Source organism: Salmo trutta, chromosome 18 (genome assembly GCF_901001165.1).
Source record: "Salmo trutta chromosome 18, fSalTru1.1, whole genome shotgun sequence".
Lineage (NCBI taxonomy): Eukaryota > Metazoa > Chordata > Actinopteri > Salmoniformes > Salmonidae > Salmo > Salmo trutta.
Genome location: NC_042974.1, coordinates 27,699,911 through 27,713,786, shown reverse-complemented (window position 1 = coordinate 27,713,786; position 13,876 = coordinate 27,699,911). Strand labels below are relative to the sequence as shown.

The window sequence follows — 13,876 nt, the reverse complement described above, 5'->3', positions numbered from 1 at the left end:
GTTCTCATTAGCAAATTCCTTGTATATTATGCTCACCCACCCGGGGCTTTGGCTTTGTTGGACCAACCCTGCCAGGCAAGTGCAGATCTTGGAGGGGCGGTGCTACTTAGTGGGTCTCTGACCGCGTTCATCTTTCTACCTTGGCTACTTGCAGTAGGCCTATAAAAACAGACGAGGACTTCTCCTTAGTTTGTGGGTCGCTCAGGTGGGTGTCTAGGTATAGGGTTGGGGACCGTTCCATCATGATAGGACAATAAATAGACAGACTATATTTGTAATTTATTAAAACATTTACTGTATATCCCATATCTGCACAAAATTGAAAACTCTGTCACAACTTCTGCTCGCAGACACACATGGGCTCCATTTTCCTTTTTCACTCACTTAACTCACCACACTTTCCCAATCACAAAAACACCCCCCCCATCTTCCATCACAACACTCCCCCCACATACCCACATACTGTTCCTTCTATGTCCTGTGTTTTTATCTCTACCATGTTCATTTCTACCTAATTTCGGCCTTTTGTGTTCCAGTTCCTTATATTTTAAGATGTATTATTTCAATAATTGTCCTTTCTTCTAATGCTGTCTTTTATCAATTTATAAATATTATTTTACAATATTCTCTATCTTGAATGGTATAGTGTATTTGTAGTTTATGTTGTCCTGTTTTTAGAACAATCCCTACCAAGGATAGTATTGGGTGTTCCATTATTCGACTCCTCTATGGGAACTATTATTTAGAATAGCCATGGAGTAGTCTTGGTGTCTCAGAACAGTTGGTTATCAATGTACAGTTTATCAACTATGAGAGCTAGACGTTTCTATCACTTTGAAGAGTGGGTAGAGAACTTTGCGCCATTCTGAAATTTCCTTCAGGCACTGATCATTCATGCGCCTGAAGGGAAGGGAAATCTTAACGCTACAGCACACAATGACATTCTAGACAATTCTGTGCTTCCAACTTTGTAGCAACAATTTTTTGGGAAGGCCCTTTCCTGTTTCAGTATGACAATGCCCTTGTGCACAAAGCGAGTTCCATACAGAAATGGTTTGTCGAGATCAAAACTACTCACAAATACAAGTAGTGATGAAGTCAATCTCTCCTCTACTTTGAGCCAGGAGAGATTGATGTTAGCTCTCTGTGTACAATCCAGGGTTACTCCAAGCAGTTCAGTCTCCTTGTTCAATTTCCACAATATTCATTACAAAATGTAGTTGAGGTTTAGGGTTTAGTGACTGATTTGTCCCAAATACAATGCTTTTAGTTTAAATATTTATGACTAACTTGTTTCTTGCCACCCATTCTGAAACTGACTGCAGCTCTTTGTTATGTGTTGCAGTGATTTCACTTGCTGTGGTATCTGACGTGTATAGTCAGCATACATAGAAACACAGGCTTTACTCAGAGCCAGTAGCAGGTCATTAGTAAAGATTTTAAAAAGTAAGGGGTCTAGATAGCTGCCCTGGGGAATGCCTGATTCTACCTGGATTATGTTGTAGAGGCTTCTATTAAAGAACACTCTCTGTGTTCTGTTAGACAGGTAACTCTCAATCCACAATATAACAGGCGATGTGACCTAACACATACATTTTACCAGCACCAGATTATGATCGATAATGTAAAAAGCTAACAAAACAAAGTCTAACAAAACAGCTCCCACAATCTTTTTATTATCAATTTCTCTCAGCCATCATCAGTTATGTGTAAGTACTGTCCATGTTGAATGCGCTTCCCTATAAGGGTGCTGAAAATTTGATGTTAAATTTGTTTACTGTGAAATAGCATTGTATCTGGTCAAACACCATTTTTTCCAAAAGTTTACTTAGGGTTGGTAACAGGCTGATTGGTTGGCTGTTTGAGCCAGTAAAGGGTGCGTTGCTATTCTTGGATAGCAGAATAACATAAGGCTCCTCCACACACTTCCCCCATGGCCCTGCAATACAAACTCAATTCAAAAGGATTTATGTAATGCTTTTTGTCAGGACATATATTTCAGTCCTTGAGCCCAGGCTGCATGGCAGCAAGTTGTTTCCTCCTGTTCTGTGATCCATTTATATATTACTGACATATAGCTACCTCAGCCATGTCCAGACCTGAGGAACAGAGAATGTGGTTTAGCCATACACATTGTCTGGATTCAAACTGCAGCCTCAGTTATAAGCTTTCGTGAAAGGCTAAGTACAGTATGTTCAAAAACATGTGAACCACGGTTAAAATGTGCTTGAGTCATTTAGGACATTACCTAATTGCTCACTATATCAACAAGACTAACCCTAGCTCTTGTGAACTTAATGATACTCCAAACTGTAATAGGTTTTATAGAAGATTCACTCTTGCCCACATTTCTGACTGACAAATATACTAAAGAGGCACTTACAAGACAGACCACGAAGAAGACTAATAACATGCAACGTAATAATCGCTTCATTTTCAGATCGATTAAAAAGCCTTCTACTTTGTGAAATTAAACATTGGCAATATGAGCTTAAACCTAGTACTCATTACAGATAAGGAGATATACAAAACGAGGTAATCTTTTTTAAAAAAGGAAGCATGATGATTTCTCCAATTAGTCAAAAAGCATTGTTCATGGAAGCAAAGGATCAAGTTAAATAATGATTTTCTGCTGCTTTGTATTGAGAGGTCAAATTTATTCTCTAATATAATAGATTACATTTACAGTGTCTGGACAGACAACCCACCCCTAACACACACACACACACACACACACACACACACACACACACACATTCTCTGTCCAACTCCAAACAATGCTACCATGAGGTCCAAAGGCTAATTATCATCCCCTGCATTGGGATCCCTAATCCATGGTTAATCTGGGCTTGATGGTATTATTTCATATAAAGAGAACTCCCACCCACTGCCCCCACCATCCTCCAAAATATAAGCCTCCACAGAGACCTTAAAGATCAATAGCAGACCTGAGCAGAGTAACTGCAGGCCATGTTACAGATTTAGTGTGCATCGAGCTGAAAGATGTGGGCCTTGGCCCCCAGTATCAGGTAGCATTCTGCTCCGCTGCCCCAGTGACATCTAAAATCTGAAGCTTTTTTGATTACTCTAGTCTCTGTGTTTGATGTAACACACATTTCCCTAGGGGGAGGGGAAGCCGGGCAGAGACACAAATTGACCTTCACTATCTTTTTTTATTTAACCTTTATTTAACTAGGCAAGTCAGTTAAGAACAAATTCTTATTTACAATGACGGCCTACCCCAGCCAAACCCTAACCCGGACGACGCTGGGCAAATTTTGCGCCGCCCTATGGGACTCCCAATCACGGCCGGTTGTGATACAGCCTGGAATCGAACCAGGGTCTGTAGTGACGCCTCTAGCACTGAGATGCAGTGCCGTCGACCACTGCGCCACTCGGGAGCCCATCTATCTTCATCACATAGTGAGGAGACATGCACAGTTGAACCATTCGCAGAGCTATGCGAAGGTAATAGCCTTTCATAACATGACAATGAACCATAATTGATCTCTGTTATGTCTGTGATGTTACATACAGTATTTGAAACAAAAGACGAGTAATTTCTGCATGCTTAAAGGTCAGCAGGACATGGTTGTTTTGGCTGCAGCCGGCCGAATTGTAATGAGGACCATGAAACATTCAGTTGAGCCTGAAAATGACTGTTTATGAATATACAGTATGAGAGACATCTCTATAGAATGGCTTCGATGGTGTTGTTTAAAGTATAAGACAGTGAGATCAAGATTCCTCAGTAACTCTCAGGAGCCCTTCAAAAATAGACTGTTTCAGATGACTGACAAATGCATCAAAATGAACCACAGTGCTCCCAGTCTGTGTCTCATTATTCTAACTATCATCTGTTTGAACTAGAGGATGCCACATAGGGTGTAGTTGAGTCTTGGGAAAATCTTACAGACACAGTCCCATTTTCCACCCAGCCCTCTATAAATTGAACGAGCATACAAAGTATGCAAATACGATTAACAATCCTATTGTTCTGCGCAGGCGAGAAACAGTTCTTTGTAATTACTGGTTCAATTCAAGTCAGCATAATTAATTAAAATCAAATCAAAGCAAAAACGAATTAACCACGGAGCAACTGCAGTTCTTCAGATGCAGTGTGGAGAAAGAGAAAAAGAGAAACCGCAACATCATTTTGTGACTGAGGATGGTGTTTTTTGTTTTTTTTTACAAACGCATTACACAATTATCTTCTACCCTTATGATCTGAAGGTGTTTCCTGAAAATAATCTTTCACATTTCAAAAACCATCTTAAATACAGTAGTCCTACACTATTATCCACAGGGACATAAATGTACTGTATACACTACATGAAAGTATAAAGAAGTAGGTCATTGTGGATAAGAGGAGAGGACATAAAAGCCCATCCGTGGTATACAGTAAATAAAGAATCTGTGCTTTGTGGATCATCGCCATCATCACCCAGGAAAGGTATTTGTTCCCAGCTTATTCCATACAAGGCCCACTCTCACACTCTCTCTAGCCAAAATATTATATAAAAAGCTTACTCCATTTGTATGGAGTAAACTCTAAAAGCAGTGAATCAGATTATGCACACTGGTTTAGCAAAAACAGATTGTTGCAGTTTGGTATCGGAAACAGTGCGAGACCTCTCGGGAGTCAGGACCTATTCAGCTTTGCCCATGTGATAGTATGGAGCTTAATTAAAATAAGATCTACAGTAATAATCTCACCGTGACAAAAAAAACAGGGGAATTATTCAGCTGCACATAATGTGTTCTTCCAGCACACCATTTGTATACACCAACATCTTATTCAGAGAATAACAAATGACCTGGTATGCTCAGGAAAATAGATAAATAACAATTCCAATACAATAATCCTTGGCAAAACGAATGACCCAAAACACAAAATCCGCCAATAACAGAAGAAATGTTTGAGTGGTACAGATAATAGTAAAATACTATTCCTGTTTGTTTGTGGCTTTGACAATGGTAATCCTGTGGAGAAGCATGATACCTGTCTCAACCAAAACTAAATGAGGTGTTACTTATTCTTATACAGCAGCTAAATGACCAGTCAGGATGTTTCATTTCCAGCAGATCTCATTCTGGTCTCTTGTGTTCAGGCCGTTCAATCTGTATTTGGCCAGTGCGCCTCTAGCTTAATGAATCTGTGAGCCGGTAAATGGGCACATGCATAAAGATGAAGCTGTCCATTTAACCACAGCGATTGAAGTGGGTTATGTGATAACAGTCGTGGACACACATGTTGTTTGCTCTTGCTGGGTAGAAAGAGGGAACACCATGCACCAATTTGGTCTTGTCGAGGCACAGTTGCAATATATCAGCGACAGCTGTTGATTAAAACTGTCTGGGTCCAACCATGTAATGTGTCACTAGAATGACGGTGAGGGCCGAGAGAGGGATCCTCATGAAAACAACAATTTCATTAGTAAACCAGAGTTCTATATTGCCCTGGAGAAAGTAAATAAACGCCTTAAGGCTTATTCAAACCAGGGAAATACCCTCAAAGCAAAGCACTTTAAAATATTCAAAGAGTTATGCTTGTCCATTTACACAGCAGTATTTCTCTGTGGACCAATGGAGCATGCAGATCTGATTTATGCTCTGTGTAGTGGCTTTTAGTTAGCCTGGTCGCAGAGTTGTTTGTGCTTTAGCATGGTTTGATTGGTTTGACAAAAAAAAAAAGTCTGAAGAGTTTGCTAATGTACAAACAGTTTTGGCAACCACGCAGGCAATTCAGGCAGTAGAAGGTGGCAATTACAATAGAAACGCTCTCAGCCTGTCATATTAACTACAGAGATAAATGGACAGATTGGCCCTTGTTCTCCACCAGGTTGCTCTTGGATTGGTGCACATCTATAGAAGAGACCAACCCTTGCTTGAAAATGTATTTCACAATCTACTCTCTCTGATAGTTCCTCCTAAGCCTTAGAACAGATGGGAAGTAGTGTGGTGGTGGTTGCAATATGCATGATGAACCGAGCTCTTCCACTCTGCCAGATGAGTCAGAGGGACATGGTCATCATCAACGGTTTCACTGTTGGTGTCATAATAATGGAAGTGGAAAGAAAGCGTACCAAAACACGCTTCAGCCCAGCTTGATCGGGAAAAAAAAGGGAATCAGGAGCTTGACTGAGGGACTCAAAAATCCCCAAAACATTCCTAACCCCAGGAAACTTCAACAGGTGATTATTCAGGAAAATAAAGAAAAAAAATGGTCATTCTGTGTCTGTATTGATCGGAGTATAGATTGAAGGGACATACAAACAGGCTTATGTTTTGGCGTAATGACCTTAGATTCAGTCTGAGTCAGTCTGGGAGTTTCAGCTTCGATAAAAGCCAATCCATGCATGTCCTTTGAGTTTGAGACTGTAACATAAGAGTAAGGAGTAAAGGATGCTGGGAGTTGTTGATCGATATAATAACATATAGTAGTAACACTTAACTGCTCTCAGAAAATGGCATCATTACCACGTAAGACGTAAAAACTATCAGGGGTACCAATGCAATAATGATGAAGAACAGGAGGAAGAAAGACAAGACGACCATTTTGACAACGATCATGATGTCCTGTATCTCATTCAGTACAATAACTGCAGCTAACAATGTGCAGAAATGAATTGCTAAAATCAAAGTCATTCTGACAGATTGGTTTAGGGGGTGGGGGGTCCCCTGCAATCTCACCCATGAAATCTAGATTTGTGGTTAAAGCTTTTTTCCTTCACCCTGTCGCCCCAAAGAGCTGTGTATTGATTGCTTTGTTCCTCCTCAAAGGAAGAAATTAATTGGAGTGTTGAGCAGTACAAAAGGTAAAGGAAACCAATTCAAATGGCTACGGCCTTTACAGTTGCTCTCAATATGCAGAAACCAAAGTGCAACATTCGAAACACAGCTCTTACTGACGTCCTACCATTGACACAGAAGCTGCTTTCTGGTCTGCTTTGCTTTGAGAGTAAGATTGAGGCACATTTTCACAGAAAGAGCCCATAAGCAGTAACCTGATCTTGATTAAAGTGCACTTAACCCATTTAATCCCATGGGTCACAAAAGTGAGAGCACAAAGCTTTTGTACTTTACAAGCTCTAGAGAAGTTAAAGTTGTACCTCTAAACAAATGTATCATATTATGCATTATTAAGGTGTCTAGTATGATTCACAGAAGTTTCATATGATTTCTCAAAATGGTCACAATTTCTCCAAGCTGCACTTTTACTGATGAATTTGCCACCAGAAGTCTGTATTCAACAGCTTAAAATACAAAAACATTGTTGAAATGTTTTAATATTTTCTTAGCAAAAATAATGTTTAAATGGTCTAGTTAACATACAGTATGTGCCTTCATTTTCAGTGTTTTGTTAATGCCCATTCAATACGTTGTTTTATTAATGTCAGTATTGCCTAAGCTTTAGGCCTTATGTGATTTCATTCATTTTACAATGATATTAAATATCTACCTTTGATATGGAATATTTTCATTCCATTCTAAGACATTATTATTCCTGTGTCTCTATAAGAAAATTGGTTGCATATTCCTATTTATCCTTCAGCTTTACAGAGTCAGATACTCAGTTTTAATAGACTTGGTAATATTAATTACATTGTCTTATTATGGGTTGCATGTGAGGCATATACACTGCCTTCGTAAAGTATTCAGACCCCTTGACATTTTCCACATTTTGTTATGTTACAGCCTTATTCTAAAATTGATTAAATAAATAATCAAACCTGAGCAATCTACACAATGCCCCATGACAAAGCGAAAACAGGTTTTTAGAAATGTTTGCAAAAGTATAAAAAATATTTTAAAAAAACATACCTTATTTATATAAGTATTCAGACCCTTTGCTATGAGACTTGAAATTGAGCTCAGGTGCATCCTGTTTCCATTGATCATCCTTGAGATGTTTCTACAACTTGATTGGAGTCCACCTGTGGTAAATTCAATTGATTGGACATGGTTTGGAAAGGCACACACCTGTCTATATAAGGTCCCACAGTTGACAGTACATGTCAGAGCAAGAACCAAGCCATGTGGTTGAAGCAATAGTCCGTTGAGCTCCGAGACAGGATTGTGTCTAGGCACAGATCTGGGGAAGGGTACCAAAACATGTCTGCAGCATCAAAGGTGCCCCTTAAGGTTACTAATGGCATTAGATTTGCATAGTGGCATGTCTGAGAAAAATTTGGTAACAAATGGGTTAAGATGACATATCTGAAACACAAACTCCTGAGGGAGGTGTTGAAAGAGAACCTATGCTATGGCAGAAACCCTGTATGTGTGGGCGGTAGACAACATGGTTTATCTAGAGTACACATAAATACAGACTGTAGCAGAAAATTGTTGAGCCGTACTGTAGCAGTTCCGTGCTTTAAGATTATCGATCTATGCATGGTTATTCATCCAATTATCACATTGTCACATTTACATAAATGTAAATACTAACAATGTTCTTAATTATAAGGATCTGGCTTCTAACTCTTAGATTCAATAAACACACTTATATCCGTGCCTATCCATTCTGCACACACAGGAAATTGTGTCTATTGTATTTTTTTTAAATGATCTATTTTGTGTACGTGGGTTGCTTTCTCAAGGCTGCATTTTCCTTCATTATGTTTTGCAGACCACCTTTGATTTTCCTAAAACCCAAAGTGTCAGTATCAATTGAGGACAACTCAAAGAAGGAAGATGATCAGAAGAGATTTACTTAACATGGGTTTGTGCATGTGTTTTCAAATCACTGAGGCTCAAAATGTTTTCCTGTCCTGCTCCTTTCAGGATCTTTCAATGGCTGCTTTGAATAGCTTATCTTTGATAATACCCTAAAGCTTTTCAAAACCTCCCACCATGGCGATGTTGTTTTAAATCCAGCCTGCTACATTTTTTATTCTGTGTCTGCTAGGCTTTGTAGTTGGATTTTAGGGAATTGATTTTAGTGTGGGCTGTGTTGCCCATGCCAACTGAGCAGAGTTTTTTTATTTTTAAAGCTGGAGAATAAGAGAGATGTAGGTGTGAGTCGTGATGTGCAGTCAGACCAGAGTGATGCAGTGTGGGTAGCAGGCCTCTGCCAGAGGCTTCGAGCAGCTCACAGAGATATGAGATCGTTACACACACAGGGAAAACGACTACCTACCATCTTCATCAGGTCCACTCTTATCTTCCTCTCAAGGATAATTAATGTTGTTTTTATATGGGATTTTAAGAAACATTTGTGTTGAAAATGCCTAACCACTTGCATAATCTATTTGCATACACTTCAAACAGATATACACTGAGTGTACAAAACATTAAGGACACTTTCCTAATATTGAGTTGCACCCCCACAGTTGTGTCAAGTTGGCTGGATGTCCTTTGGGTGGTGGACCATTCTTGATACACACGGAAACTGTTGAGCATGAAAAACCCAGCAGGGTTGCAGTTCTTGACACAAACCGGTGCACCTGGCACCTACTGTACAACCATACCCTGTTCAAAGGCACTTAAATATTTTGTCTTGCCCATTGACCCTCTGAATGGCACACATACACAATCCATGTCTCAATTGTCTCAAGGCTTAACATTTTTTAACCTCCTGCCCTTCATCTACACTGATTGAAGTGGATTTAATAAGTAACATCAATAAGGTATCATAGCTTTCACCTGGATTCACCTGGTTAGTCTGTCACAAAAAGAGCAGGTGTCCTTAATGTTTTGTAAACTCAGTGTACATACCCCACCAGACATGCCACTATGGGTTTCTTCACGGTACCAAACCAAAAACAGATTTAATGGTCGCTTAGTTATGTATAGAGCAGTGCCGGCCAGTGCCGTTTAAGATGAGAGAGGACGATAAATGAGTTTTAGGAGCATGGCCTTATTTCTATTACAGCATATTGAATGACTGTTATTCATATTCCATTCACCCAGCTCAATGTAACATCGATAGGTTTAGGCTACTACATGACTAATTTTCCCTATATTTTCCCTAATTTTCCCTCATGAGGTTGTCCAACAGTCGCAAACGAGAGTTTCGATTGGCTAAATTCCAGTATGTTTATCCCCGTTTCATTCCGTTTAATAAATGCTTTTCAACAGAATCGGCAGAATGAATACACCCCTGTTCATCAACATACACAGTTCACTTTCATAGCAGCCACATACAAACAGCATGATCCCTTGGATCATTGTATAATTCCTTCTCACATCTACACCCTCTTCTCCTCTCACCTTTTCCCTTCGCTTGTGGACTTCAGTGCACAACACATCAGCTGTTTGTGACCAGGCGAAAAAACCTTTCCAAGCCAAACCTTCATATTATATCTGCTACACACAGCCTACATCATTGTCACCATATTAACGTCATAATCAACATAGTTACAAGAACTAACGTGTTAGTAAACCTGCTACAATCATGCAGTACAGTGTACAGTCAGCAGCAAACAATTAAGCAGTTATACCGGCAGGCCCCAGTGGCAATAAATTAATAAAACCAAAAGCTTACCTTGACTTGGAAGAGTTCCAGAGTTGGATAGTCATAGCCAGCTAGCTAACATAGCATCTCTCTCTGTTTGAGCCGTGTATTTCAGTAGGCTATAGCTAGCTGCATTCGCTAGCTAAGCAAACATTTTTTGAAATAATATGAAATATAGCTCTCTCTTGCTTGTTTCTCCTTTATTTTTGAAGAAATGCATTTGTTCAAAACTGTTCAACTATTGTCTTTCTCTCTTTGAGTCAACTAACATTACTCACCACATTTTATGCTCTGCAGTGCTAGCTAGCTGTAATTTATGCTTTCAGTACTAGATTAAATCTCTGATCCTTTGACTGGGTGGACAACATTGGGTGGTCAGTTCATGCGTCAAGAGCTCTGATAGGTTGAAGGATGTCCTCCGGAAGTTGTCATAATTACTATGCAAGTGTATGGAAGAGTGTGAGAACCACGAGCCTCCAAAGTTTTGTATTGAAATCAATGTACCCAGAGGAGGTCGGAAACTAGATGTCCTCCAGCTACACCATGGTGCTACCCTACAGATTGCTGTTGAGGCTACTGTAGACCTTCATTGCAAAACAGTGTGTGTTAATCAATTATTTGGTGACTGGAAAACATGTAGTATAGTTTTATCTAGAAAGAATAACTTTAATGTTTCACTATTTGTATTTTTATGAAATTCCCTGAGGATGGTCTTCCCTTTCCTCCTCTGAGGAGCCTCCACTGGCAGAGAGCCATGTCATCGTGGAATGCTCTGCCTCCAGAGGTTACTCAGGCAAAAAGCAAGTCCAGCTTTAAAAAACAGATAGAAAATCTTCTTGTATCGCAGCGCCTCACCTCTTTCTAAATATCTAATTTAACGGTACTGTATATGAATATGTACAGTGCCTTGCAAAAGCATTCATCCCCCTTGGCGTTTTTCCTATTTTGTTGCATTACAACCTGTAATTTAAATTGAATTTTATTTGGATTTCATGTAATGGACATACACAAAATAGTCCAAATTGGTGAAGTGAAAAAAAATAACTTGTTTCAAAAAATTTAAAAACAGAGAAGTGTTGCGTGCATATGTATTCTCCCCCTTTGCTATGAAGCCCCTAAATAAAATCTGGTGCAACCAATTACCTTCAGAAGTCACATAATAAGTTAGATTGCACACAGGTGGCATTAATTTAAGTGTCACACGATCTCAGTAACATACATACATACATACATACATACATACATACATACGTTCTGAAAGGACCCAGAGTCTGCAACACCACTAAGCAAGCAACACCATGAAGACCAAGGAGCTCTCCAAACAGGTCAGGGACAAAGTTGTGGAGAAGTACAGATCAGGGTTGGGTTATAAAAACATATCCAAAACTTTGAACATCCCACAGAGCACCATAAAATCCATTATTAAAAAATGGAAAGAATATGGCACCACAACAAATCTGCCAAGAGAGGGCTGCTCACCAAAACTCACAGACCAGGCAAGGAGGGCATTCATCAGAGAGGCAACAAAGAGACCAAAGATAACCCTGAAGGAGCTGCAAAGCTCCACAACGGAGATTGGAGTATCTGTCCATAGGACCACTTTAAGCCGTACACTCCACAGAGCTGGGCTTTATGGAAGAGTGGCCAGAAAAAAGCCATTGCTTAAAGAAAAAAAATAAGCAAAAAGGCATGTGGGAGACTTCCCAACATATGGAAAAAAGTACTCTGGTCAGATGAGACTAACATTTAGCTTTTTGGCCATCAAGGAAAACACTATGTCTGGCGCAAACCCAACACCTCTCATCACCCCAAGAACACCATCCCCACAGTAAAGCATGGTGGTGGCAGCATCATGCTGTGGGGATGTTTTTCCATCGGCAGGGACTGGGAAACTGGTCAAAATTGAAGGAATGATGGATGACGCTAAATACAGGGAAATTCTTGATGGAAACCTGTTTCAGTCTTCCGGAGATTTGAGACTTGGACGGAGGTTCACCTTCCAGCAGGACAATGACCCTAAGCATACTGCTAAAGCAACACTCGAGTGGTTTAAGGGGAAACATTTAAATGTCTTGGAATGGCCTCGTCAAAGCCCAGACCTCAATCCAATTGTGAATCTGTGGTATGACTTAAAGATTGCTGTACACCAGCAGAACCCATCCAACTCGAAGGAGCTGGAGCAGTTTTGCCTTGAAGAATGGGCAAAAATCCCAGTGGCTAGATGTGCCAAGCTTGTAGAGACATACCCCAAGAGACTTGCAGCTGTAATTGCTGCAAAAGGTGGCTCTACAATGTATTGACTTTGGGGGGTGAATACTTACGCTCAAGTTTTTTTTTTGTCTTATTTGTTGTTTGTTTTACAAGAAAAAATATTTTGCATCTTCAAAGTGGTAGGCATGTTGTGTAAATCTAATGATAAAAACCCCCAAAAAATCAATTTTAATTCCAGGTTGTAATGCAACAAAATAGGAAAAAGTCCAAGGGGGTGAATACTTTCGCAAGCCACTGTATATATGAATAATGTGAAATTGTATTTTTGTTGTCTCTTGGTGTCTTTCTAATATATAACTCTTGTTTGAATTTATTGTCACATCTTGTGTTCTTGTCTCTAACTGTTCTGTACTTTGTCATGTATTTGTACGTTTTATGTGGACCCCAGGAAGAGTAGCTGCAGCATGTGCAGTAGCTAATGAGGGTCCAAACAAACAAAACGTAAATCTATAAATTGACTTATTTCGATTATTTATTGTCTGATGTTATACACATTCTCCTAAGACTGCCTTGATATTTACTGTAAATGCTTGTGGTGACCAAGCCATGGTGTAGAGTCACTGACAGTACAGTAGTCCTTACCTCGTGGGACAGGTAGAAGGCAGCGATCCCCAGGGGCCAGAAGCAGCACACCATGGAGAAGACGCTCAGACCCAAGTGGTCTCTCGGTGGCATCATGAGGAAGTTGTCCTCACTCTCCGAGTCACTCGAGTACTCGCTCTGTGAAAGCACAAAGAGTGAATACTGCAGGTCAAGAAAGGAGAGAGGTCTACAGAAGACTGCACTGTAGCGCAGCATAGGGTGGCCTTGCAAATGTTTAGTTGAAATGGTTTTCTGTCTTTATAGACTACAAATGACCTCTTGTTTTCCTCACCTCAGCACAGGTTTGTAAATACACTGACAGCTTGCACAGCTGGGCTCTCTAGCAGTCGATTTGCACCTGGAGGGACCTGTACATATGTTCACCCAGACAGGGGCACGACTAGCCATGCCAGCTGGACAATGATGGGCAAAAAAAACAACCCACCACCGCGCTCTCTCTCTCTGCTCCCTCTCCCTGCTTCCGCTCTCTCTTAGGCACAGTGTATTCACACCCCTTGACTTTTTCCCAATTTATTTGTGTTACAGCCTGAATGTAATAATAAA

General features: G+C 40.1%; 1 protein-coding gene across 2 annotated transcripts in view; it reads right to left on the bottom strand.

Annotated features, from left to right (window-relative positions):
• Window positions 1-13,876, bottom strand: part of LOC115153109 (synapse differentiation-inducing gene protein 1) — a 31,246-nt gene that overhangs the window by 8,348 nt on the left and 9,022 nt on the right. For both annotated transcript variants that reach the window (XM_029698174.1, XM_029698175.1), the window contains exon 3: window positions 13,313-13,450. In XM_029698174.1, the coding sequence (XP_029554034.1) occupies window positions 13,313-13,450 (138 nt within the window). The remainder of the gene's footprint in view (window positions 1-13,312; window positions 13,451-13,876) is intronic.